This window comes from Blennius ocellaris, assembly GCF_963422515.1.
Source record: "Blennius ocellaris genome assembly, chromosome: 4".
NCBI lineage: Eukaryota > Metazoa > Chordata > Actinopteri > Blenniiformes > Blenniidae > Blennius > Blennius ocellaris.
Window position 1 is genome coordinate 9194034 of NC_137653.1, and position 27528 is coordinate 9221561.

A 27528-nucleotide genomic window follows, 5' to 3' on the forward strand; every position below is an offset into this window, starting at 1 on the left:
AAAAGCTGCAAAATTGAGCAAACGGGTGAAGGAGTCACTTAAAATTGTAAATGGCGACAAACAGTGGCTGACAAAAGATTTGTAGTTTTTGTATAAAACAAAAAACAATACAATTATTTTATAGGTCGATTAATGCAGTGGTGGGCGGGGCGACGCGTCAAGATTTGACTGACACAAGAATCAACGAATTAGGGTAGTGGTATTCAATTGCTCATTTCCGCTTTTCTTTTATACCAATATGTCATATAGCGCTTGGTAAATACATATTCACTTGACTTTCGTTTTATTTAGGCCTTGCCCAAAATGCCCATGATTTGTAGCTTTGGTGTTGATGCATATGGTCACATGATCTCCTGCTTTAAGTACATAAGAAGATACAGAATGAAGAGATTGATATAAAACACATTCACAAGAAGTGAAGTACAGATAACAGAAAAACACAACGAGAGCTCTATTTCCAGGGTGTGTGTGTGTGTGTGTGTGTGGGAGTCACTTCTTTCACAGTGAAAGAAGACAAAATAAGACAAAAGTATAAAAAGGATAATTCAGATAGAAAATCGACATTGTATTATTATTATTATTATTATTATTATTATTATTATTATTATTATTATTATTATGATTATAATTATTATTATTATTATTGCACAGTAGACACCTCCATAGACACCTCCTCCTCTTTGGCTTCCGTCATCTCGCCTACGTCATCACGCAGTCTGAGCAGGGAGGCTAAGCTAACGCAGCTAATGCAGCTGTATCCTTGGTCGCGTATCTTCATGTAAACATGTAGTCGTTCCTGCAGTCTGGCCGCGTTGCTATTTGAGGGTCTTGAGTAGTTGTGTAGCTGTATATCAGTGCTCCGAAAAACGATGGCCTTGCCGCAGAAAGTTGCGGTTTTCGAACTGGGGCAGTGCCGCGTTAGTCCGGTAACGAGCTGTCTGGCTGTGTTTGTATGAGCCGGCCTTTGCTAATTAGACAGCCAGCTAACTTCAGCTCGGCAGCTTAGAACATACAAAGTAGGAGGATGGGCAGGAATGTTATCTAACATGGACACACCGAGCAGTGCAGAGGAAATGAAGAAACCCAGGAGTATCGGTGCATCGTCGCCAGTGAATGGAAAGCAAGGTAATGGTGTCAAGTCTGGTCAGCTGTTTTCAGTCCGTTATCATATGATCTGCATGCTCCAGCAGGAAAGACTGTCACAAGACTGCTTCTAACACATGGAATCGTGTTTGAATGTGTTCTTCATATTGTTCACAATCGGTTAAATTCTTCTTAAATACACCATGCCATTCGATTGTGTACATTTGGACAAGCTGATGTCACAATGCTTCTTTTCAAAGTTTACAGTTTATCAATTCCTGTTGACAGTGTGTGAAAAGCCCCTTTGTTGTAGATATTCTTCCTCTTGACAGTGACTCTGACACTGTTTCCTTTTACTTGTGATGCCTGATCTGAAGGGAACATGCATTTGTTGGATGAGCAGCAGAGTTGAGTATGTGGTTTGCACCCCTGGAAGAGTTGCCAAATGTTCTCTTTTAATGCCATACAGCTTTTCTTTTGTGTTGATTGGTGTTTGTTTGCATGATGAATGAAGCCTGAAGAAACATGAGTCTCCAACCTATTCATACCCACGTTCTCAAGGTATTCTCTGATCAACTCTGTGGGGTCCAGTGTTGTGATCTTTGAAGGTAGAGCTCAGCCACAGAGACTGGAAATGCAGGGTTGCCACTGGATGCTAAATTCAATACTTGCTCTGCTGCTTATCCCACAAATACAATTTCCCTTGTAATGTGTCACCATTTAAAAGTAAAAGTGATCAAGCTTTCCAGTGATGTATGATATATTGCCAATAGACACTGTGAACACAAATAGTAAATAACCTTGTCTATACATACTGTTGTCCAACTTATATATGATTGTCCAACTACAACATAAAGCATATAGTTTGAATACTGTCTGACAGCTTCAACGGCCAAGTGAACACTTGCTCTGCAAAATTGTTGTATATGACTTCACATTGTGGTTGTTTTTGCTGTACAATAACTAGTAATTTAAGAAACTGAACAAAGGTCAAATACTAAAACATGGTACGTTTTCTTTTTCTTTTTTTCATGTCTTAGACTGGGACAGCAAAAAAAAGAGGAAAATTGCGGACATCACACAGGCCCTCAGTGTGAGTCCAGTCGACGTAGCAGCTCTGAGGAGGATGGCTATCAGTGAGGGGGGGCTGCTGACAGATGAAATACGCTGTCAGGTTTGGCCCAAGCTCCTCAACGTCCCCCAAAATGTCTTGGAGCAAGGTCCAGGTAGTTTGTCCCAGCAAAACTCCAGACTCCAACTCTCACACAAAGTTGCTGATGATATTTATGTTGCATGCAGAACTGGTGGAGCGAGAAAATAACAAGGACTACAACCAGGTGCTACTCGATGTTCAGCGCTCACTGCGGCGGTTCCCACCTGGTGAGTAAATATTACCTTCCAACTGTCACTGTTCTATCAGAATAGACTTCAACTAAGCTTCACTGATTCTGAAATTCCACTTTTAATCAGTTAATAAATTTAGATGGCTTTGACACTTAACAGAAGGTGATTATTCTTATCCCAGGATTTTTTTAAAAAGCGGTATTATTGGAAATAATGATGTTAAAAACACATAAAATCAAACAGCTGTTGTAACAGTGCAACTCTGAACTTCTCAGATAGATCTTTGTTACATACAGTTTAACATAGTCTTCAGTGTCTTCAGCATATTCTATTCTTCTAATCGCCCTCATGCTCCAGTTCAGCCTGCGAATCTCATAACACGTCATCCTTGTTGCCATCAAACGTTGTGCAATAAAGCAGTTTATAGCCTGTGAAGCTTGTTAACATCTAGCACCTACCACCAGGTGCCGCATGTTGAACCTGGGATATGATATGGACTCACTTTGGTCAACTTATAAGGATTATATGTGACACACAATGTTTTCACCACCTGGTCATGTTTTAACTAGAACCAGGTTCCTTCTGTCTCAAAGGAATTTATAGCCAATAAGGTCAAATAATAGTTTAATAGATAAGTGATCAAACAGGTAATGTTTCCACTCGTGTTTTTATTTGAGTGCAGGTCAACGGCTTCATAAACTGATCAATCCAGTTGAAGTCATCATGAATTAATCACGTCTGATCTAGTTGGGATTTTTACATTTAAGACAGTGACACGAGGTTATCAGAGCCTACTGCTGTGTTTCATGAAGGGTGGATTTGTGCAGGCATGCCAGACGAGCAGAGAGAGGGTCTTCAGGAGGAGCTAATTGACATCATCCTCAGAGTCCTGATCCGGAACCCTCAGCTGCACTACTACCAAGGATACCATGACATTGTGGTCACTTTTTTATTAGTCCTGGGAGAGCGCCTTGCAACAGCTCTGGTGGAGAAACTCTCGACTCATCACCTCAGGTACCCGAGGAATACCGCGCACTGAAACTGGAGCAGACTCGTTATTCGAAATTTCACTTGGCGCTCTCGTTCCCAGGGACTTCATGGATCCCACCATGGACAACACAAAACACATTCTTAACTATCTCATGCCCATCATCGAAAAGGTCAACCCCGAAGTGCACGACTTCATGCAACAGTAAGAACAATCTGACGACATCAGATCTTTCTCTCCCTCTAGGGGTTACAGTATGATAGAAATCCTTCTAAAACAAGTCAATTATCTAGTACAGTTTACAAGACTGAATGTGGTTGTTATCATTAACTGAGTAAATATCTAACATGGCTTAGTATGTTGAGAGAAACAAGAGAAAACACAGGTGCAGCGCTACACTGTCTCCATTGATAACACAAACTAAAAGGTAGAAATATAATTGTGATCATTTAAAAGAAGAATAAACCCAGAATCGTATCAAATGTTCTAATATATTGTATTTTTTAATTGTCATATCTTCAAAAGTAGAATTTCTAAAGATTAAAACAATAAAGGCTTGAAATATGTTTCACTGCTTGAATTAAATGGGAAACATCGAATGGATAATGTGCAGTTATTTGCTGATGAGCTTCATTATTTCCTCCCATAAGAATCTAAGGTCAAATCGAAGTTGAGTTTTCAAAGATTTTGCTTTGTGCGGTGTTGTGATCTGATCTCATGGCCTGCTGCTCCTCAGGGCTGAGGTTGGTACAGTCTTCGCTCTCAGCTGGCTCATCACGTGGTTCGGCCACGTCCTGTCAGACTTTCGCCACGTCGTGCGGTTGTATGACTTCTTCCTGGCGTGCCACCCACTGATGCCCATCTACTTTGCTGCTGTGGTAAGATCTTGTAATCACTAATCCTGGCTTGTATAGGAATTGATTGAGAAAGTCACTTACTCGTAGCTTCCCTGGTTTGTGTCTCAAGTCAAGTTGTCCTGAGTGAACGTGGCCTTTTAGTGGAGGTTGTGATAAGTTTGTCACTGTGCCTTTAATAGTTGGGTAAAGCCAAATCGGAGAATGTACACTGATTTATCAAGCGCGACGGTTGACTGATAAATGTTTTCAGTTCCTGTGTCACGTCACTGCAACCGACATCATAAATCAGACAAAACTTTGTGGTCTTTCACTCATGTGTCCTCGTATGTTTTCAGATTGTGCTGTACAGAGAGGAGGAGGTGTTGGAGTGCGAATGCGACATGGCCATGGTTCACCACCTGCTGTCTCAGATTCCACAGGACCTGCCGTACGAGATGCTCATCAGCCGAGCGGGAGACCTCTTTGTCCAGTTCCCTCCGTCGGAACTGGCTCGAGAGGCTGCGTCTCACGAAAGGTACTGAATCAAATCGGGTCCTTGCATGTGGTTATGGATTATTGATTCTTTGCAGTCACGTCACGTATCATGATGGTTAACCTGGATAATGTTCTGTGTCCTCTAAAGCACGGCGGCCTCCACCTTTAAGGACTTTGACCTTGCGTCCACTCAACAACGACCGGACTCGGTTCTCCGCCGCAGACGCAGGCAAAGGCAGGCCGCCATGGAGAGCTCCGCGGTGAAGTCGGTCGTCGCTGTGGCACAGCCTTCAGCAGCGAGGCGCTTTGTCCGGTTGGCAGTCATGGGTCTGACTGTGGCTTTAGGCGCGGCGGCACTCGCGGTGGTCAACACCGCGCTGGAGTGGGCGCCTAAACTCGACCTGTTTCCATGAACTGCTTCACTTGAACTCTTAACACTCCCGCTCACCTGGACCTGATGGGTCGGTTTCTAAGAACCCGTCGATTAAACCGTGCGCCAACAGGGTCTGTAACACTGACAAACATGCGCTGTAACCCCGACCTGTTAACGCTCCTTTCTTCAAAAGATCCTGCTCCGTGCAGGTCTCCCTATGACCCCTGCAAGTGGGCCGTTTTATGATTCCGAAAGAGCGTGTACTGCTGGAGTTCTTGTTATAATTAGACTACTTCTAAGAACTCCGTTCGATCGTGTCATCATTGAAGTTTATTTATATTCTGTACTAGGATAATCTGATGTGCAGTCATGCTGAAAGCTTGGTGGACACAATACCCTTGAAATTGCTGCCAACTTATTAGAGTGTATGCCTGTGTGTATGTGAGTGTATTTGTTTGCAAACCATTTGTTTGCGATTTGATACCTGGACAGAGACCAAACTTAGGATTCTTTGAGTCCTCTCTTTGTATTTTTGTTGTTGTTATTTTAAAGGATGTAAGTGACTGTATAGCAGCGTGACACACGGGCACTTTTAGGGTCATGATTTTATTTCATTGTGTTTAGGTTGTTCTCTACTTTAATGTTTGAACTAGCTTCTTCACACAGCAAACAAAGAAGATGCTCCTCTTTAGGGAGGGAGTAGAAACCATGCAATTTAATTTGGGTTCATGGCTAGAATCAGTTAAACTTATGTAATTATGCAGATAAATTGTAATTGGTGTTGACAAAGTAAATGTACCGTAGTCTACATAAAGCAAATGTAAATTAAAATGTGAGGACAAGACAGAGTAAAGCGTTCACTGTTCAGAAAGACAAAACAATTGTTGTGTCAAAGTGGTTTTTTGTTGTTTTTTAGACAAATTTTAGTTTAACTTTGAAAAATATTGTACTAAGTAGTTTCCACAGAGCTTCTACATGTAGTCAAGCTACATACTTGTCACTCATTTTAAGGGAACAGAAAATATTCGAGGCAGGATAAGTCAAAGCGAAATGCAGATAACGGGGACGGTTTGCGCTGGAAGTGTTACCAGAACACCATAAATGCGGCTTGGCTCACTCCCACTGCTAAGATTCTTCTGTCGCAGACCTGAACCTTCACATCAATGCTGTCTAAGATCTGTAGCATGACTTGATTTGAACACAACATATATTATTTTGCTGTACACCTATATCCAAGCAACGGATGAACGTAATCCTGCACTTGACTGAAAAAGTCTGTGACATTGTTTGCTTGACAGAAATCTTCACAATAATTGAGCTCAAACACTTTGTCACACACTGAAGAGGAAACATCTCAAACCAGGCATCACAGTGATGTTGGGGAAATTTCTTTTTAATGTATATTTTTGTATACTCGGAAGTGAACTCGTGGTTTATTGGTCTACTGATCTCACAATAGTGAACTTGCGGTGACCTGAAGGAGGATCGGTGGTGTCTGGATGAAAGAGAGCTGGCACATATTCAAGGATGCTCATCAGAGCATTGATGTTCAACGGTATTCTAATGTACCGCGCATCTGCACTCTGGTGTTCATTTATTTTTATTGCACTAAATGATTTCTTTGCCTTTTAAGTTTTATTTTCATATAACGAAAACCGTCATGCTAATGTAAAGTTGTACAAGAGAATGCTAATAAACTAGAATGAATATGTTTAAGGTACTTGAGTAAATGTCAGTTGAATACATCAAGCATTTATTGTGTCCTGTGGACAAACAAATTTGTACCAAACCAGGTTTAACACTTCTTTACTTCACTTCTTAAAAAAAAAAAAAAAAAAATTTGGTAATTTCATATTTTTATGTTCATCATTACAAACAAGTAGAACAAAGCCATTTAAGACATGATTCAAATAAACCCTCTCCAACTTTAAAGACAATATGTACACAATATATATGGTTTACCTGAATGAGATGGCCTTTTGAATTTAATCAAATACAGCATCAATATTCTGTCCATTCTGACCAATATTCTTACTATATTCGGATACTTCACGGCCATGAAGTGCAAGGGAACGACATTCTTTATACTTCAATTCCATTCATTCATTTGTAAACATGTAAAATATCTTTCACCAGTCCAATAAAAAAAACTGACCAACAAGAAGTTATTTTAGTCACTTTTAGAAATGAACTCTTCAGGCTCACCAGTTTTGGTGTCATTTGCCTGGTTCATAAACAAAAATCTTTTCTTATATTTTTGTAATCATTGACCAACACGGTTGCAGGCACTGAGGTGTCCAGCATAAGTGTAAATGTTTATATTGGTTCATATTTGATCAGTGAGGCAGGCTAGGGAAGCAACTTGGTTGCATTTGCTTAGATCAAATCACAAGTTTGCATTGAATTCACTGCATGTATTAAATCAAGATATAATTTCCTGCTTTTTTCCATAGTGAATTGTAAAGATAAGTATACAGGGTTCTCAATATAAAGCATAAGTGAAAAGACACTAAGGGAAAGGGAACAGCATTAGGTTTCCCACCTCCCACCTCAAAAGAATCCAAGGTGGAAATAAACATTTACACTGCCTGTCCTGTGCAAAAGGTCTTACCTTCAGATCATTCTCACAGCAGTGTGTATAATATTATACAATAATTCATTAGTGCATCTGCTTCAGTGGCAGTTTTGACAGTTGGGATGACAAGGCAAATTATTGACTCGACATTTGCAGCCACCAGATGTGTCACCATTACCCTAGAGATGGAAAAAAGTCAAAAGTCAAATACATATACCTTGGGGGAAAAAAATAAAACATTGAAATCAAGTTTATCATGCTCCATACACAGGAGCATTGAGTTTTTTTTTTTTTTTTTTACCATTGGTCCCCATCGAGCTTGTTTAGTGACCCAACAGATTTCTGTCTTGCACATCAAACAGCACATCCAGTCGCAGCCGTCTTTTTTCTGGACAATGATGTCACACCGCGGGCATTTCATGGCCTCCCCGTTCTGCAGCATGCTCTGAAGTCACAAAGGAAAATAGTGGCAATGTGATCAAACGAACAACGTTTTAAATCTATTCAACTTATGTGTACTGTAAAAAAAAAAAGTGAAATTCGTTCAGAAGGTAAAGAAAAGAAGCAACATTATAAAGGAGAGACGGCAGACTTTATTGATCGCCTTGGGAAAATGACTTCTCTGCACTTAACCCGTCCTATACATAACATGGAGACCACCACAGCCCACTGAGGCTGTGCTGAACCAGCGAAAAGGATCAACACCTACTGTATGTCACAAGCTATTCACCTGGATTAGAAAATAACAATAAAACATGTGAATACATTTATCAGGCCATTACAGCCATGAAGGGGAAAAAAAACAGCAACAAAAAAATATTTAGGTTTCTGTTTCAGAGTGTGAGACTTAATCCAGACTCTTGTAGCCTCGATTCTATTTGTTGGGTTTCATCGTATCAGTCTGAGAGGGAGGATTGTGTACGATGCTGAGGAGAGAGGAAGAAAAGGAGGACTCCGGCACTGAAACGTTATGAAGCAGCAGCTGTGTCCTCTAATGCGCAAACATCTCTCCTTATCATGGGAGCAAAAAACTGTAACTCATATTTGAAATAAAACTCAAGGACTATCCAACGTTTTTCCCATACAGGCTTAAACACTGAGATCTGTTTTTTTTTTATCTTTCCCTGAGCTTTGATGCTGATGATTCTTGTGTGCACACATTTGAAACAAATAAGACTTTAAGATCGTCCTCAGCCAGGACACTTATCATCAGGTTACAGGGACCGGTAGCATCCAGCACGCCATCCCAGCACATATACGAAGCATTCGAGTTGAAGCATTTTAAAGCATTTGTGTGGCTTACTGAGCACCACGTTAAGCAGGTGGCACTGGCTTGTAATTCCACACGATGATCACAGTCAGCGTTCATTGAGAACACGTGACGTTTAAATCAAATCACACAAAAACAGGTTCTTCTCGTCTCTGAGCTCATGTGGTATTTACTAGTGCTGTTGTAAACGCCTACATGTATCGGAGTTCAATCAGAATTTCTTTTAAAAATAGCAGCAAACGCTGTCTTAGATCATAATTACATTTGACAAAGAGCTATAATTACAAAAACAATGTGAAGACATATGATCATTATCCTCAATGCTATTAATATAGCATATAATATGATATTCTATCATACCAAGTTGCTCCTTTTTTCATGTTTTTCTTTATAATAAACATATCAAATAACTAAATTCAATTCTATTGATGGTGTTTCAGTGCACTGCATTATCTCCTCCCTTAGACTTTTAAATGTTTTATGTCATGTATGTCAATGCATTTTTTTTATGTTTTTATACCTGCTGCAACAATAATTGCCCAACTGGGACACAAATATAACTGAACTGAACTGAAACAAAACAGCAATAAAAACCCACTTTGTTTATGAGATGACCAAAATGCTTTGTATATATTTAGTGTGATTATGGGTCAAGTTAAAAACAACATTCTTACACTGCAGCATTATGTAGAGTTTTGTGTGAAGGGAAAACTGTGAACTTTGGCCACTGACATCTCAGGAGTTAATATATACAAGCCAAATTTCTGAAAGCCGTTCCAAGGCAAGGAGGACTGGTGCTTTAATAAGAGCACCAGAGAGCATCTATCCATCACACTGTATCATCACAGCCTCAAAGTTGACCCACCTCTAACATCTGCTTGGTTTTCTGCGCTGCTTGGTCGTTTTCTGCCCGGATGCGCAGGTCATCTTGGTAATCCTTACAATTCATGTCCTGATGGATGGCCTAAAAACATACGGAATGTTCTGTACGTTTGATGAATGCACTATGATTGTAATAATAAACAAAAAACCTTTCAGATAAAGGGATAATAGTGCATGTCACAGATCTACCCTGCAGAGGATGCAGTTGGTTTCTTTGCAGAGGTCACAGTAGAACTGATTGACTTCATCCTCGTAGATGCACCAGCCTCGACAGTTGGGTGTCTGACAGTGGAAGCTGTGCTCCGAGCGGCTTTCTGCAATGCTCAGGCGCAGCTCCAGAAACCGCTGCAGCTCCTCTTCAGTGAGCAGCTGCCGCCCGCATCCCGACCAAAACACACACACAAAAGAAGAGAGTGACAGATTACACACTGAATGGCTGTCACCTTCACACCAAAGAAATAGGAAACAAGACGCTCGCTGGAGGCTGATCATGTTAAACGGAGGCGACTCGGACTAGGGAAAAACAAACAACAATAAAAAAAATGAGTCTAGAGTCTCCAGTGCAACACCCCAGTTTGACATGCTGATGGCATTTTAAAAATCTATATACACTTTATGTTTACGTGAGATACAGGGTTTCCCAATGAGACCAATTGAAACGCGGCTTTCTGCCATATTTCTTTCATCCTGACATGTTTGCGAGGATGTCACCGTGGAGGGAATAGTCAGCACTTGAAGAATTTTCTACTAAATGAATTATCTTTTTAGGGAATCACAGGATGTTCAGCCCAAGACTCACTTGATAGTTTTATGGCGTAGTAGTAAAGATTGGTACCCAATGCCTCACTCACGGCATATAACTCTCCTGCCTTGAACTCACCGCTTTGATCTCTCGGTCCAGTAGCTTGCTGTCGCACGTGTCAGGACACGACACCTCGGCGTCGTGGCTGTTCACTATCGTGCCTTTCAGACATTCCCTGAACAGGCACGCATGAAATCACTTGATTACTACCACTGCTAATTTTTGCAACAAGTCATTAAAACTATTGACTTTTCAACATATGCAGGATACATTTATCACTGTCACGTCCCCACATTTTTTTCTCAAACCTGCAGAAGGTGTGCAGACACTCCCTGAGCACGACGCCCTCCCCTGGCAGCAGTGGAAGGAAACAAACGGGACACTCGGCGCCTTCAGCGTTGGGTATAACGTTCAGGTCATCTGTGGCCAAAAAGAACCGGTAGTTCCTGTCCCGTTCTTCCTGCTGAGCCTTAATCACAGAGCAGAGGAGTCACAATAAACACCACTAAGATGCTGATTACAAACTCACAGGTTTCATTACTGACTGTGATTCAGACCACAATCAGAGCTGGCAAAATCATGGTTACTATTGTTACCAGTGGCTCTGTTACCTGTTCGTACTGTAGGATGGCCATTTGCTCTTGCTGGAGCCTCTCAACCTCCTGGTGGTCAGGCTGGTAGATGTCAGGCACTTGGTAACCCTCTGGTCGCTCCTCGCCACACATCTCGCAGCCCGGACGTGTCGGTTTGTTCACAAATGTGCACATCTGACAGGACCAGCCCAGCTGCACACGCAGAGAAACACAGAGACAAGTCACGATGCTACCGCCCACCACATGCACACTGTTGTACAACAAGCTCAAGACGCAAAGCAGCCAGAAAGTTTCAAAAGTGCCCCAACCTGAGGTTTGGGACGCACGGCAGGTTTAGGAGGAGGAAGAGGAGGAAGAGCGTTTTTGTCAACACCGACTGCACCAAGCCCTCGGGGTAAGAGCTGCATCGTCTGCATTGACTCCATGATACCTAAACACAAAATTATCACATGATAAAATGTCTCTGAAAGAAGTTACTTGTGAGTTCAACATATAGAAACAGTCTTGTTTGGCTTTTAGCTTTTAATTTTAAACGCTCCGGCAATGACAAACTCCTTTAGTAACTTTTTTCTCAAACGTGCTCTATGCATACAGTCACTTAAGAATAGATTAGAACAGAATAGTATGCTTTATTTGTCATTATATGAGTGATATAATGAAATAGCTGATGCTGCGTCCTATGACATCAAATACATACAAGTGTGCAAAATACATTTAAAATCGATATATATGTCACGGTATAAAAGCACTCATAATATACATTGCAAAAAAAGAAAGTTTAACTACGTTCTGGTCTGGTGTGGTGTAAAGGAGCTTTACACTGCAAAGCTCACCGAGAGACAAAAAAAAATCACCACAAGACACAAATTCACACGAGAGTTAAGAGCCGCTGCCATCTAGGTCGATTTTATAGGTATTGAATTAAAGGACGTGATGTGTATTTTTCTGAACCAAGTGTTAAAACATACCAAATAGTCCAGCTTGCACAGTGTAACCAGATAATAACTTATATAATTAGATATAATATTTAATAACTGCTTTCTTTACTGACCAGAATGAATGATGTGATACCCACAAGTCACAAGAATTGTGTGTGTGCGCGTGCGTGCGTGTGTGTGAGACCATATGACCACTCACCTGTAAGGCGCTCTTGCTCTTGGTCCAATGTGTTTTGGTGGCGCGTGAGATGAGCAGCCTGCGCAGACAGGATGAAGAGGAAAGCCTGGTCGCCGCTCTCACGGATCCCGTGGCTATGTAACGTTTCCTTGTCCTTAGCCAACCGCTTACCGATCACCCAGCGCTGCAGCAGTGGGTGGAACCCGAAGTCCTGGCTGATCTTTTCACATCACGTGAAGGAAAGACAATTTTAAGTCCAAATATAGATTTTTATCTCACTTTAATGGACACAATTCGGTATGTGTCCCATCGGTGTTGTTAAGCTGTTGGACGCAGGAAGGTGAAACTCGTATTTGTGCTAAAGAATTCACTGAAAATAAACAATGGACTCATATCCGGTACAGAAATTAACATTCTGATTTAAAAACATTATAGAGTTGCATTCATCATTTATGCCACTGAGTGGCCGATGACGCTGAATAGATCCCAGAGAAAGCAACTGAAAACCAAACTTTTTGGATCTATCATCGACTGCTGCAAGTTGATAAAATATCGGACTTGACCAACGACACATCGGTACCTTTTCTTTAAGTTGCCCCACTGTCATGGAAGATGTAACCTCAACAGTCATTGGGATGCAGGTGTCTGACTCGGCGTCTTCAACTCCAACCCTCAACCTGCAGAACATAAAATAATCCAGTCATTGCCATCTCATTGATCACCAATATGCATCTTTTTTTTTCATTCATCCAACAAACACGTCTTCATATTTGCAGAAAGGAGGCAGATACTGGGATGATTCAGACATAGACTTTCACTTTCCATTTCTGGTTACTGTACTCCATTTCAATACTTGAGACGATTGTTTGATCCCATTTCAGGACGAATCACATTTAAAAAATAAGCACCCTCATTGTGTAGGAGGCTTTTATCCGCAACAAAGTCGTGACTCAAACCGTTGTGGCTCACCTTATAGCGTCCTGAGGGTAAGCCTGGCTGCTGACGCTGACCGACACTGGAACAGAGAGTTTGGACAGCTTCTCACACAGTTTCGCCGCCTCGTCACCGTCTCCAGCGCTGAGGGCCTCACTCAGAGAGCAGGCCAGCTCCTCGGCTGCACGGCAGGCAAAAGAAGAGCGTCACATCGTATCGGTCAATAGCAATAACAATGGCAAGATATTTGCCATTTTAATTAGCACAATTTACAAATCTTTTTATTTACATTGTTGATGATCTGATAACATTATCAAGTAATCTAACAATGTCTCTGCTATCTTTATGCATTGATCCGTGACATGAAAATCAGTTCTGAAGTTTCAGTGCTTCTGTGAGGTTTTAACAGATACTGAGATGTGAAGTAGGAACATGGAAACGTTTGTCGAACTACAATATTCTAACTTGGAAATTGATTTACAAAGACACAAATGTAAATATTTTGATATTGACCTTCACATTATTAAAACTACGTGCATGTGCGTTTTGAAGCAACATTTAAGGGGGTGGGGGTGATTGATCCTGATTATACATACTTGCTTTCTTCAAAACACACACACACACACACACACGCACTCACACACGCTGAGCTGAGACCCTCACCCTCTTTCAGGTTGACTTTGTTCGTAACTTCAGACGACATGATTTCACCTGACACGACAAGTAACACAATATAAGAAGCAAAATAACACAAGAAAATGAGCATTTTGAGGGAAATAAAGTGAAAACTTTAACCTTATAAAGCCGCGTTGTTGACGCATCCAACAGACTCTTGCTCCGTCCGACTTCACGGTCACAAACTTAATTCCTCGCCGTCGAATAAAAAGAGAAAATACGTGACAACTGTCAACTTTAGAGTTTGTTCGTGTCAAGCTGTGTGTTGTTTTTTCTGTCACCGCCAGGAAAGAAAAGTGAAACTAAGACAAAAAAAAAGACAGGAAGAGACGACACATTAGTGAGGATGTGTGCGAAGCTCCGCCCCTCATCAATATGTAAATAATCCTGAATAAACAGCACGTGACTTGAAGCCTGTGACTTTAATGGTTGTAATTTCAAACACTTCCTCACTCACACCTTTTTCACAACCTCTAAACTTCAACTTTACTCAGATTTCCACTAAAAACCTGTAATTTTATGACTAAAACTGAGGTTAACAGATTATACTTTTCTTTTAAGGATTTTGAGCGACGCTTGTAACTTCAGAGTCTCGCTGTTTTGTCTGCGCAACTTCACTATTTCTATTTGTATTGATAGCATATTAAGTAAAAGAAAAATAAGCATTTCAAAAGTTTCACTTGTCATGATTATGGCCTCCATTAAAAACCCAGGAGAGCACCTATTTTTCCTTTTGTTTTTTTAATACCAACTCTTCATTTATAAAGAATCTAAGGTTGAGTGAGTTTCTTTCGGTCAGGCGTCCAGTCCTTTTCCTGAACACATTTTGAGCAACTCAACGTTTGAAAGGAAAGCAGCGACAACGTCATTCATCCAGCAGATGGCAGTGTCTGTTAGAATGTGATCAAGTTGCAGACTTGAACTTGTATTTTTTATGTTCGAAACTTTTCCATTTATTTGATTTTTTTTTTTTACAAAGACCCCCTTGTTGATCTCTGACTGAGGCTCTGTTTCACAAAATTAAACAAAAACAAAACATCATTCCCAGTTCAATGAAACTATTGATCTCTCTGAGCAATAGTTTAGAGTTCAATTTTAATGAATCGTCCACAAACAAACAGAGCCGCACTGAGAGATCCGAGGAGCTTTAAGGTGGAAGTTGGGGCTTATTTGGACGTGAGGTTTGAGGACTGTCGGGCCAATCAGCGGCTCTCCTGCAGGAGGTGCTGGAAGCTGCGCGCCGTGCAGCAGCGGCGCAACGCAAAGTTGCACACCAGCATCATCTCAGTCAGTCCTCGCCTGCCCGCCTTCTCACTTCACAGCTCTCGCACCTGCAACCTGCGTCTCTCTCTCTCTCTCTCTCTCTCTCCTCCTCGACGGCTTCACTTCCAACAGTTTTCAGCCTTCAGCGGAGTCTCGACCCGTCTCAAAGATGCTGGCTTGTACGGAGATGATCACAATGTGCCTGCAGTCGGCCAAACAGAAGCATCTCCGGGCTCAGCTGCTGCAGCAGCAGCCGCTGCAAAGCGCCGGACAGGGGCTGACTATCTTCCACGATGTGAGTGGATCTGATTTCTTACTGATGCACGACCATGGGAAGTCTTTGTTTTCCTGCACAGAATATTATGCATTTCCCAATTGTTGATGTAAGTCTATTTTTAACATTATATGATGCACAAAAGCCTATTGCTATCTAGAAAATCCAATGAAAGTTTAAAGGAAGAGTGTGTGTGTGTGTGTGTGTGTGTGTGTGTGTGTGTGTGTGTGTGTGTGTGTGTGTGTGTGTGTGTGTGTGTGTGTGTGTGTGTGTGTGTGTGTGTGTGTGTGTGTGTGCGTGTGCGTGTGTGCAAAGTGGGAAGAGCTGCAGCTGCTGCCTCTGCATGATAAAGTAAGCTGCCAGTGGGACAGGTTTAGGGGCTGCTTGGGGGGGCTCTCTCCCCATTTTGTTGCGCTCGAACCTGCTCTTTCAAAAAGCTTTACGCAAGAACACCCACCATGCACACACTCACACACATTAAAGGTCCCATGTTATGCAAAATCCATTTTTAAAATGGTTTTCTAACAGTTAATGTGTGTCCCCATAGCCTGTGTATGGGGCCCGTGAAGTGAAGGTCTGTCATCTCCCTCTTAACAAATGTGTGTTATTTCCCAAATTGATGTCAATTGGGGAAATAGTCACAGTCTTTCTGGTAGTAGATACTCCCCTTAACCCTCACATAGGTAGAAAAGCTTATCTCACTGAAAGTAGCACAGCTCATAAGCATTCAAAGGTACAGACACAGAGACAGCCTGTTCTCGGTCGGGCACACTCGAGTGGCTTTTAGACTGGCTGAAATTCAAGACCAAAGCTGTATTTGAACACTTTGAATTCAATATTGGAGGACCTTTTGACAGCTATGTGCAATAATTGAAAAAACTGGGACCTTTAATGCTTGATAAAATGGGAATACAATAGTCCACTTAAAAGAATAAACTTTCTGACTCAAGGACATGTTTTAGTGCACAGATGTCCTCCCTGAGTGCTTTCATTTGCTTCTTTGTGTACATGTGCACACACATGTAAAGGAAATGTACACACACACACACACACACACACACACACACACACACACACACACACACACACACACACACACACACACACACACACACACACACACACACACACACACACACACACACACACACACACACACACACACACACACACACACACACACACGTGCTTAACCCAATAGTAAAATGCTGCCAGATTCACCAGCAATGCCACTGTAGAAACTGTGAATCACGGTCAAGGTTAGAAAGCTGGTCATCATGTTTCCAAACCTGACCTCTCACTGGCTAACAGCTCTCAGTCCACGCAGGACTCATAGAGAACTCATTTGAACAAGGGTAATACTTCTTCACATTGTCCCTGGATGGGTTATAACACTTGCCCTCCTTTACTCAGCCTCGAGGTTGTTGTTTTTTTCTTGATAGATGAAGCACAAGCATGTTTTGTTTCTCAGTACGAAGCATCAATCTGAACTGTATGAAACAGAAGGCATAAAGCAGCACACACACTGTAGTGCTTTTTTTTATTGCTGTGTTTCTTTGTTCATTATCTTTTTCACATCGTTCCTTCTTTTTTATTTATTCGTGTGTTGCTTTCTGCTTTGGCCTAGTGAAGGAGAACAGCGTGTTGAGACTGGGAACATGGTTCTGCCAGTAGGTTGCTTAATTATTCCACTGGGACATCTGACAGGTTTTAACTTGACAAATTAGGGGGTTTTTTTCTTTTCATTTCTAAAAGCAGGTCCTGTTGTCTTGTGCTGCTGAAGCATTTCCATCAATCACCACAGTGTGAAGCAATCCGACTGAATAGAAATCCCAACAATTCTGTAAACATGTTTTTCTCAAACTAATTTTGTAATTGGGCAGATTGTTTTCTCATCGCAGTATTACAATATTCTTATTGTGTTAGTTTTGTGAAGCAAAATTGCAAGCCACTGCTCCACTGTGCCAAGGTGAGCCAAGTCATTATTGTGGATATTTTAATGGTGGAGAGATGTCTGAGCTATTTATTTTTGAAAGCATGCATCTTGTTTGTGAGTGAAACAGACATATTTCAGTTTGTGACAGGACAGGTCAGTGCATTGATAATAGGTTAATTGAGTCCTGTTCACAGGATAATCAGGGGCATGCATAGATTTTAAGTGATTTTAAGGGACCGATTAGAGACTGACACTGGCTGTGGGAGATTGTTTGCCACTACAATAATTGAAGGAGTGTGTTTGTTTGTTTGTTTGTTTGTTTTTTCACACTTTTTTCATGTTAGTTCTATCTGTCTATCTGCTGACGTTCATACCTTCTACTGTTGCTTTGCTGCTGTGCTTAAGCGGCACAAACAATGCCCAAAGACCTGAAAGCAGATCGTCCAATCGATCATCAAGAAGAATAAAGGATGTGACGCATATCTTCTCAAAGCACAGAATGAAGCGACGCGTCAGCCGAGGGTGAGAGAAGTCTTCATACCTGCCATCAGAGCAGCGGCTCTCACGGTGGCAGGCCTGACCTTTTCTGGTTTTGCTGTAAATGATGCATTATTGTCTCCTGACACAGACGAGCCCAAAGACAAAGAAAAACGATAAACAAGTTTACCACCACCAATATCTGCTCTCAGTTGATATGAACAGTGTGGGGAGAAAGCGTTCTTTAGATGGATCGCCGTGTCAAAGATGGAAAGGAGCGCAACTCGGATCTCCTTTCATTATGGAAACAAAAAATGTATCGCTGACAACAGAAACTATGGGACTAGTGTCAAAAACAGGAAATGTGGCCTGAAGTGGTGTGACATGACCTGGTTCTTGTTATAAGTCAGGATTGATGCTGCAGTGAAGCAGGCTGACAGGCTGAGGGCAGAAGTGCAGACCCTGAGCTTGTTGACCTATGGAAAATAAATGCAAAGGGCAGATTCTGTTGTTATTAATAACTTGTAGGTCAAAACTGACAGCGTGTCAGTCTCGCCTGCTGACCGACAATAGAAAAGATTACATGAGGGAGTGGCATAAAATCAATAGAGCAGCAGAGACCACATTTACTGTCTCCAGGTTATTTATTCAACCGATTCATGAAGGATTTGTGGTTTGAGTTTGTGCTTTTGGAAGAGAGCTGGGTCACATGAAATATATATATTTTTTTCATATTGACATGTTAACCTTTTATAGGGAGAGACACTCGAAAATATGTACATTATTAAATGGACTTTAGTCCCCCACAAAGAAAATAAAAAAATAAATATTTGAGTACTGTTGCCTTCCAATACAATGTGTTATTCTGAAAATGATACACTTCATATATCATATAAGTTGTTTTTAAAATAAACACCATTGCAGTATAGTTTTCTATGTAAAGTGCCAATTTTGATGCAGTTTGCTCCAGATTTGTTCATGATCACTCGCCCGATAAAAGGTGAACTCTGTAAAATATTGATTTTGCCACTGTTATACGAGATAAAAACAAAAGAAACTAATCAAATATCTGATTGATGTTGATTGGTAAGCCAAAATTGATCACCTAAAGCAGTCTTTAATCAAAAAACTCTACAACTATGTTATTGTTAAAAGAATGAGCACCATGTTCCGTCAAGATCTTAGAGTGTGTTAGTATGCGTGTAGGTTCGAATCCCGGTTATGTCAGGATGGGCATTTGGCAAAAAGACACGGGGCAAGATCCGATGACTTGCTATAGTGAAACAAGAGCAGCTGAATAGGCACGACTGTCAACTGTTACGATTGTACTATTATTTTTGTGTCGACAGTAATCTGCCCCAACAGTTCAGTACAATAAACAGCCAATTATTTAAAGTGCTGCTTTGGAAATAATGTAGGAAATAGATGGCTTAAACAACCTGGACCATTAATAAAGTCACAGCAGTAGCAAACATTAAGCACCACCTATAAAGTCCCTCATCGTTTAATTATTTTGCCTTTTATCATGAACTCAGAACAATTCATTTTCTTTTGTTTGTGCTGAACAAAGTGAATGTGAGGCAACATAAAGCTGAGAGGAGTTTTGAGTGGGCTGAAGTAGACTCTCGTTTCACCCCAAAAAAATGGGACAATTTGCTAAAATTGTATCAGCTTGATGTAAATTTTTGGCCTCTGTAAAGTTATTGACAATAATTGACTGTGTTTTGGAGTAGCATTATATTTTATTACTTTATAAAATGTATTAATATTTCTATTTTAATTGTAACTAACTATAATATGATTTTTTGCTGACTATAATTAAATCTCAAAATTGTCAATACAAAATATTTTCTAAAATTAAAAGTACACCGGCATTTCAGTCAACATCACCACCAAGCTTTGTCTCTTTTTTTTTTATGTCATTCAAAGATGGTTCATGCTCATCCATTTTGTTTCGATGACTCTGTTTAGTGAACCTCACCAGTTGTATTACTATTTTAGATTAAATTCCCATTAAGCCAAAAACAAACAAAGCACACCGCAAAGAGATATCCTGTGTAAAACCAGGCCGCCAGCAGCTCTCCTTACGTCGTCAGCAAACGAGCGGCACTGTGTGGCCTCGTGTTGTTGTTCAGCCTGCGCCGGTGACTCATCCGTACTGGAACCTTACTGTTGTGTCCACCAACTTTATTATCTTTTGCCTCGAAGAAAGAATCTGTTAGCAGCTGCAGTTATTTGGCATTTGAGTCTAATCCTCCAGCCTCTTTTGAAAAAAAAGAATGTGGGCATGCAGGTATGGACTTTAATCTTGAAACGCATTTGAATGCATGTGAATTGTGGCAAGACAATGTTGTAGTTGTCAAGGTTATAGTGTTGTTGTTTTGTTTTTTTTACTAAAGAGTTTGCTTATGTCTATTTGACGGGGAAAGCACGCGCTGCCAAGACACACACACACACACACACACACACACACACACACACACACACACACACACACACACACACACACACACACACACACACACACACACAGAAATTCACACACGTTCCATGCAGCCAACACACACACACAGAAATTCACACACGTTCCATGCAGCCAAAGAGAATATGTTTCCTTAATTTTCTGTTATATTCAAGAATAACGAACTACTTTGTCAAAGAAAATTGATGTGTTGTCATTTATGCTGTAGATATTTCGCAGTGGGTTTTTCAGTGGGGGCGGCACCATCAGAACTAACTTTATTGTATAGAGATTGTTTTCTTTTATTCCTCTTACACAAAGTCCTCGTCTTTTTGGATTCGGTGTTGTCAATAAACCCTTCCTGCAGCGGCAGCCTCTTCTGCTACCCATCTTATCGTTCACCATTTATCCGCATTGGGATTGGAAAACAAAAATCTAATATGACTGTTGTCATTAAAAGTTTCTCAAATCAGTCACGAATCAGATTAACTCATGAAGTTGTTGGCTGAAAGCTGAAATAAGCCTTTGTGGGAGCAGGACACATACTGGTGGAATCAATGACACTTATGGTGGCTGTGTTGAAGTGTAAATGAGACAGCAGATAAGGTCATTAGACTTTAAAAATGAAATTCACCTTGCACATGCATGTTAGAATGCATTGAGGATGCTTTGATGTTCATATCGTGAAATATACCTTAGTGGGTACACGGTGTTAGCAGTTTGTTAGGCAGAGATGTAGTGACAGATGTTCACATCCTCCATCCGTAGTCACCTTGGCAATGAATGTACAGTACTTGTTCATATTCATGTCTGCAGCAGAATCAACAGAAATTGTAATAATAAATTCACAATATGTATAGATAAACCCCACTGCATCCAATGAGTGAAACAGTTTACAGCATCACCCTGAAGCCAATGAATTTAAATAAGGCCAAACATAGAGATGGTTGACACATAAAATAAGCTTCATCCGGAGAAACTAATCGCATTGGAGCTTTCTGAAGCACCGACAAGGTAATGACTGTGTGGCCTCCTTCACCTCTGCAGGAATTACTATTTACTTCCGAGGCGATAATTACTAAACACATTTTACTGACACACGCCACCAATTGGCATTCAACCTGGCATGAGTCACGCGTAAGTGAAACATCCTATGTGAGTGTCCTTGTGGTCTTTCTCTTCAGTGCAGCCCGACAAAAGAGCTGCGGACGTCAAGCATCCGCTCATGTTTTTTGAAAAACTGCTGTGTTTCTTAATGATCTGTGAATGTTGATTGCCAGAGACTCTTTTTTGATGCTTGACTGGAAGTAATCATCTATTTTGTTTCTCTTTTTTCTTTTTATTTTTGCTCTCCCCAGATTTTCCGCAGAGCAGACAAAAACGGTGAGTAAACATGTTGTAATACGCTGCCTGTTTATGAAATTTGACACGATGCACTTTTCTTATTTTGCCATATTTTCCCAATTTCATTTGGGTCAAAACAATCTGGGCAATGATTTAAAAAAAAAAAAAAAAAAAAGCGTGAGAGGGAGCGGTTGAATGAATCGCTCATCAAGTCAGGTTCCTTTCCTCTTTATGCTTGAACTTGCCCCACCAACCCCCATCCAATTAAAATGATGCTAAGATTCTGGATCATAGTCAAGATGTGAAGAGCGCGTCACACAAAATAAAGCACCTCTCTGTCAGTGCCAGCGCAGATGACTGGGTGCTGTTTACAAATTCATGTGAGACATTGGTAACACTTGCAGAGATATTTTCCCGCTGCAATGACTTCATCATCAAGTGCATGCAAGATGATGTTTCTCCTTCAAAAGACATCCATACACACTGGCTATATCAAGACCACATGTGACTACTGCAGGCTTTTAGCATCTGCACACGTCTCAAAATCTCAATCTCTGCATATAAACACATCTTTCCTCACAATAAATGACACCTGAGTTACATCTGTCAAATGTTTTGATATTAGGTTATACATACAACAACCAAAAACAGCTGCAAACCCCTGGTTTTGGTTGACACATGATGTGCGGTGGTATTTTGTAAGAATTTCCTATGCCTGGACCAATGGGATCCTCTGAGCTGCATGTTTCAAATGTGCTCTCGCTAACACACATGATCCGAATGAGAGGGTGGCCATTAAACTCTGCCGAGCCTGTTAATCACCCTTTCATTTCCAGCAGGTGCGTTAGACCCAAGGAGGTCAATGAAACCATCAAGGAAAATGAGTCTATTTGGAACACGAATGGGAAACACTGATTCGAATCATATTTACATTACATAACGGCGTCTCATAACTTCACAGCGTAAAAAATGACATGAGCACCATTTGCCCCAGGGTGTGATTGTAACTGAAGTTTTATGAGTGCTGTCTTGCGCTGCTTCAGATTAATGATCCAGTGAGGTGACAGCATATAGGAGCCCGCAGGTTTGCAGGTTGTGGCAATCAAACAAACGAAAGTATTACAAAGGGAGTTTGTTATAGGTACCATTTGTCTCAGTAACCTCTCCACACTCCTGCGCAGCGATATATCATCAGTATGGGATGTTACAGGCACCCTGGGAGTTGTACCGGAATGAAATAACTTGTGGCTCTACCCGGTTTCCCCCCTCGAACTTGTCTCATCAAATTTTACACGAGAGAGTGTCTGGACTTTTTACAAGTCGCAGGGAATGAGATCGAATCGACGCTGCAGGTCATGCAGCTGTCGGATTAGTGTCATATTCCAAAATTTGATTCAAAAATGTAAAACAAATGTTTCTTGGTTTTCTTTTATGTCTGTGTGTGTGGTTGGATTTCACAGTTATCTGATGTAATTTATAGTTCAGAAATACATTCTTATCCTTGGGCTTTGATTTGATGAAACATTTTTGATAAATGTTACTGTTGTAGATGGAAATCATGAGGAAGCATATTCCACTGAAATAAAGAGCTTCCAATAATCTAATAATTACCCAGGAGAAGAAAGAAAATTGTGATCCACTTATTTAACATTCTTGTTTGTGTTCTTATTTTTCTTTTTTTTTTATTGTAATACAGCGAGGCAATGTATTGGTGATTTCAATGGGACAGCATTTAAAACCTCCGGGGCCAAAAGAGTTAACAATTGTTAACACTCTTTTTCTGTTTTTCTGTAATCACGACCATCTTCTTTGTCTCGATTGCTGCTGTGGTTAAGACTCTCCTTCCCACAGAGCCCCCCATTTCATTCTAGCAGCAAACGGAATGAGGTGCCAAAGCAAATCAAGAGAAAGTGTGCACCAGCGAGACGTAGTTTTGCAAACAGGGTCTATAATCAGCCGCCAAACAACAACCACCACTCAACAGCTCTTAACAATCTCTGTGATGAGTCTCGTACATGATGAATTGTTCTGCTGCTTCCAGCTGTATATATTCACCGTTTGAATCTTATTTTAATGAGCACCGCTGAAATGACTGTCATCAATGAAATGGTTGTGAAGAGGGGGGCTACTTCGAACATAGAAGGAAACCAAGAGGGAATTGTACAGTTGTACAGTTCTTCATCTGTTGTTCAACCAGGCAGCATATGCAACATGAAAATATACAATATCAGAAAAAATGCGTTCAGGCGACGCCAGTCGTTGCCAATAATACAGTACTGAGTGGGAATAAAAACAACTCATCTCGTCCTTTATTGTCTCAAAGGATGAAACTTCTGTTTTCTTTCCTCAGTCCATAAACCTATATTGAGGTTAATTGGAAATTCTAATAAAAGACCACTAGTTATTTAGTCTGTGGCACTTTCCTTTAAGCTTGATTAAAAAAAAACATCCCTTTTTAACATCCAGTCACTCAGTCTTTGAAGGGGTGAAAGGCTCATGCAGTGGTAAACATTTTGTAATCATTTATTTCGGTCTTTAAGTGCATACACACTTTTTTTCTCCCATGAAATGATTAATCTTGTTTTGTACATATAGTTATGCAACATATACACAGGGCATGATGAGTAATATAGAATGAAAAGTGGAGGGAAATTAATGACGGGAGGGTTTCAATTGTTAAAAGTTAAAGGGTATTGAGCAGATAAATAAGTAATAAACTGCAAAACTCCATGGAATAGTGTTTTTTTTTTTTTTTTTTTTAGTTTATTAGGTTGTATCACACATTTAGTTGATGCATTTTGTCTGATCTGCTGGTGAAGTAGCATTAATGCGTCACAGGTAGCTTGAATTGATGCAGATTAGGGGGGACTGTTGTATTCCTCAGATTCCTCACTGCATGTAAGTACAGAGTGGACTTTGCAATGTTGACTTTAATGACCCCTTCCGCTGTCCTGACATCTGTTCCAAAAATGGCAAGTCACCTCCAAACCATCAGAAAAGAACACACTTTACAAGCACTAACATCTCCTCGCAGGTGTAAATTAGGATGGAAAATTAGAAGAAGAAGAAAAAAAACTAAAGACTTTCTCACAGATGGCCTGGCTGAGTCCTAAGTAGAGCATTGATTCTAAGAATATCGGTGTCTGTAATAGTTTGCGTGCGTATCAGTGCATGGGAGTTCATCATGAAGAACCAAGATCCAACTCACTAACCCATGCTGGTTTTTCTGCTGAAGCTGTGATGGGGAATTTATAAACCACTTAGGAGGGTCTGCAATGGGACGAACCTTTTGAGAGCAATGAGTGTGACCTACTTTGTGCCCTACTTCATGGGACATCCTCTCCTGTTCATTTGTTTACTTGAGTCTTGTGAAAAAGTTTATTCAGAGTCATCACGTTGTTTTGGGGTTTTTTTTTACAGAAAGAGGCACACAAGCAATTCACATGATTACACTTTAAAATCCCTTTAACCATCCTGCTTTTCTTCAAGCTTTGATCTATTTTTTTCTGATACAATGACACTTTCTGCACGAAAAGAGACACTTTAGTTGAGGGAATATCACACATTGCCTCTGTTTTTCTGGGAATGTTCTCCAACATACTGAAACTTTTTGTACTGACATGGTAATTATTGCATCTTACATGAGATGAAATGTATGTATGTACAATGTATCTTACAAATCAACAGACGGCGAAAGAGGAGATAAAGTGGTTATGGGAAATATTTTATAATAGTGCTAAAAAGTGTCAGAATACAAAAGCTTCACAAAAAAGTGGAGAAGAAAGGGATGGAGCAGTGATACTGAAAGAATGAAATGACACAACAAAACAAACCTTAAATTATCTACATTTGGGGGGAAAAAGCACAAAACATGTTACTTATATAAAAACTGAACACAAATTGAACGAGGGAATTAACCAGTAATCTCTTGAATTGAATAGAAAACAATCTAAGTACCAGTAAATGGGCTGCCGTAACACACACACACACACACACACACACACACACCACCCAACAGTCATTAATTAACCTCAAACTCCTATTTTTGGAGTGCGAGAAGAAAACCAGTGGACAGAATATCATCCCCTCTCACTGTGATCAGAAAGTGCCAACCACATCATTAGAATATTATGTTAATTAACAGTAATGTGTTTTTTTTCCCCATTGGGTTAAAAGGGCTTGAAGGTATTGAAGGTATTTTCTTTCACAAGAGCTCAGTTTTAAATGAAGCCAGGTGAAACATTTCTCCATGCAGAGAGTGATTGGATTGCACGCTGTGATTCAAGATGTTTGCCACAGTGTTTCATTCTCTGAAGCTGTCCCTGGAAAATCAGTTTACTCTCACATTACCTGGAAACATGAGACTCCATAATGAGGGTAATACCAGCATGCAAGTGTGTGTTTGAGTGTGTTTTAGACAGATTATCTACGTAGAGAACGCACACGCTGTTCAGCCGTGCACGAGTGATTTAGTCATTTCAAAGCACCAGTCGACACTTGGGTATGAATATCTTAAGAAACCAGATACTATATCAGCTTTAATTGGCTTGTAAGTGGATGAACAGAGTAACTGACATCTATGCATTGTTTTGTTTTTTGTTTTTGTGTTTCTCCAACAACACCATTGATTTAAACTTAGAATACTTTTTACAAAAAAATATAGATGTACAATTTATTGTTTTTGTTTATGTAAAATGGTCAAATTATAGTATTGGCTCATCCTTCTGTGATTGATCAGCGTCCTGACATGAGGTCCTGGCCATGAAGTTAAAGAACCATTGGTTCAATACCATATATCAGTGCCAAACAGACCAACAGTTCATAGTCTCCTCTTGAATAATACAGCTGTATAGCACATCATAAATGACGAACACCACATCAGAAAAACACTGGGCTGAATCAGAGTGTCCCATTTGGCAAAGAGGCGTTTTCATCAATTCCTCCATCTGGCTCTTTCATATTTGCATCACTGAAGTTAACAACACAGATGCATGCAATAAATAACAATCATTTCATAAGAGAACAACAGGTATGGAGCCTAAGATAACAGAGACAAAATCCCACCACCTGATGGTAGATCTTTTTTGAAAGTCTAGTAATACCCCTTCTTTAACACCATCTGTCACCATCATCTCTTGATTTTACTTTCTATTTATTGCTGCGAATATGGCACTAATCCAAACACATGCCTACTTTTTTTGGGGGGGTGCAGCTCTTAATATAGGGTAAAAAGTGAAAATTGGTCTTGTCAGCAAGCCATTTACATCAACTCAAAGTTTTAAAGTGTTAAAATACTAGAAGTAAAAACACGGTGAGGCCAAGACTCGTATATTTGCTGCTGTCAAGTTAACCTCTTTAATGATGAAGACATTTGACCCAGAACTGTCAAAATAAATAGAGCAGATGGCCAATGGTTGTCATTAGTCCATCTAATGGAGATGTGTCACTTCTCAGCATTGGTGCTGTCTGTCTACTTTTGCCACTCTAAATATAGGAGCCATTCCAAATACAACACTGTGAAGACAGAATAAGAGAGTGAGACATGTGGACGGATCTTCAGTGCCTTAGTTCACTAACTAAACACAGATGGCGTCAGACTACAAGTAAACTGCACGACGGCCAAACATTTTCTAAATGAAGTTAGTGACTATGAGATCCATCCATCATGCAGATATGCAGGAAAACAGGGTTGGTTGGTTGGTTGTTGTTTTAGAACTACAATTAAAATAAATAAATCATTCACTGCCAAATAAATCCCAAATAATAAAAAATATCCCAAATATTTAAAACCCACATGTGTGTTGTTTA

The 27528-nt window shown here is 40.4% G+C and overlaps 3 protein-coding genes across 3 annotated transcripts in view; 2 read left to right on the top strand and 1 right to left on the bottom strand.

Moving 5' to 3' along the window:
• Positions 1-734: 734 nt before the first annotated feature.
• On the top strand, positions 735-6914 carry tbc1d20 (TBC1 domain family, member 20). Its single transcript, XM_080495535.1, has 8 exons — positions 735-1125; positions 2124-2309; positions 2383-2463; positions 3255-3441; positions 3518-3619; positions 4152-4293; positions 4608-4786; positions 4895-6914. The coding sequence occupies exons 1-8, from the start codon at positions 1035-1037 to the stop codon at positions 5157-5159; spliced, it is 1233 nt and encodes a 410-aa protein (XP_080351661.1). The 5' UTR covers positions 735-1034; the 3' UTR covers positions 5160-6914.
• On the bottom strand, positions 6910-14234 carry rbck1 (RanBP-type and C3HC4-type zinc finger containing 1). Its single transcript, XM_080494898.1, has 13 exons — positions 14086-14234; positions 13954-14001; positions 13327-13471; positions 12938-13034; positions 12379-12577; positions 11550-11671; positions 11260-11433; positions 10957-11117; positions 10727-10823; positions 10036-10215; positions 9830-9928; positions 7996-8139; positions 6910-7873 (listed from the first exon to the last, which is right to left on the bottom strand). The coding sequence occupies exons 2-13, from the start codon at positions 13991-13993 to the stop codon at positions 7793-7795; spliced, it is 1539 nt and encodes a 512-aa protein (XP_080351024.1). The 5' UTR covers positions 13994-14001; positions 14086-14234; the 3' UTR covers positions 6910-7792.
• Positions 14235-15355: 1121 nt separating this feature from the next.
• Positions 15356-27528, top strand: part of necab3 (N-terminal EF-hand calcium binding protein 3) — a 37909-nt gene continuing 25736 nt past the window's right edge. Inside the window, exons 1-2 of the mRNA XM_080495763.1 lie at positions 15356-15523; positions 21735-21759. Of these exons, the coding sequence (XP_080351889.1) occupies positions 15398-15523; positions 21735-21759 (151 nt within the window). The 5' untranslated portion in view covers positions 15356-15397. The remainder of the gene's footprint in view (positions 15524-21734; positions 21760-27528) is intronic.

What these genes read in the sequence shown, in the direction of transcription:
- rbck1 (XM_080494898.1), bottom strand. Translation starts at nt 13,993, where the DNA reads ATGTCGTCTGAAGTTACGAACAAAGTCAACCTGAAAGAGG. An exon ending in AGAGCAAGAGCGCCTTACAG is followed by an intron (nt 11,672 to 12,378) that starts GTGAGTGGTCAT and finishes TTTTGTGTTTAG; the next exon opens with GTATCATGGAGTCAATGCAG. An exon ending in AAGCTCGATGGGGACCAATG is followed by an intron (nt 7,874 to 7,995) that starts GTAAAAAAAAAA and finishes TTCCATCTCTAG; the next exon opens with GGTAATGGTGACACATCTGG.
- tbc1d20 (XM_080495535.1), top strand. Translation starts at nt 1,035, where the DNA reads ATGTTATCTAACATGGACACACCGAGCAGTGCAGAGGAAATGAAGAAA. An exon ending in CTCTCGACTCATCACCTCAG is followed by an intron (nt 3,442 to 3,517) that starts GTACCCGAGGAA and finishes TCTCGTTCCCAG; the next exon opens with GGACTTCATGGATCCCACCA. An exon ending in GAGGCTGCGTCTCACGAAAG is followed by an intron (nt 4,787 to 4,894) that starts GTACTGAATCAA and finishes TGTCCTCTAAAG; the next exon opens with CACGGCGGCCTCCACCTTTA.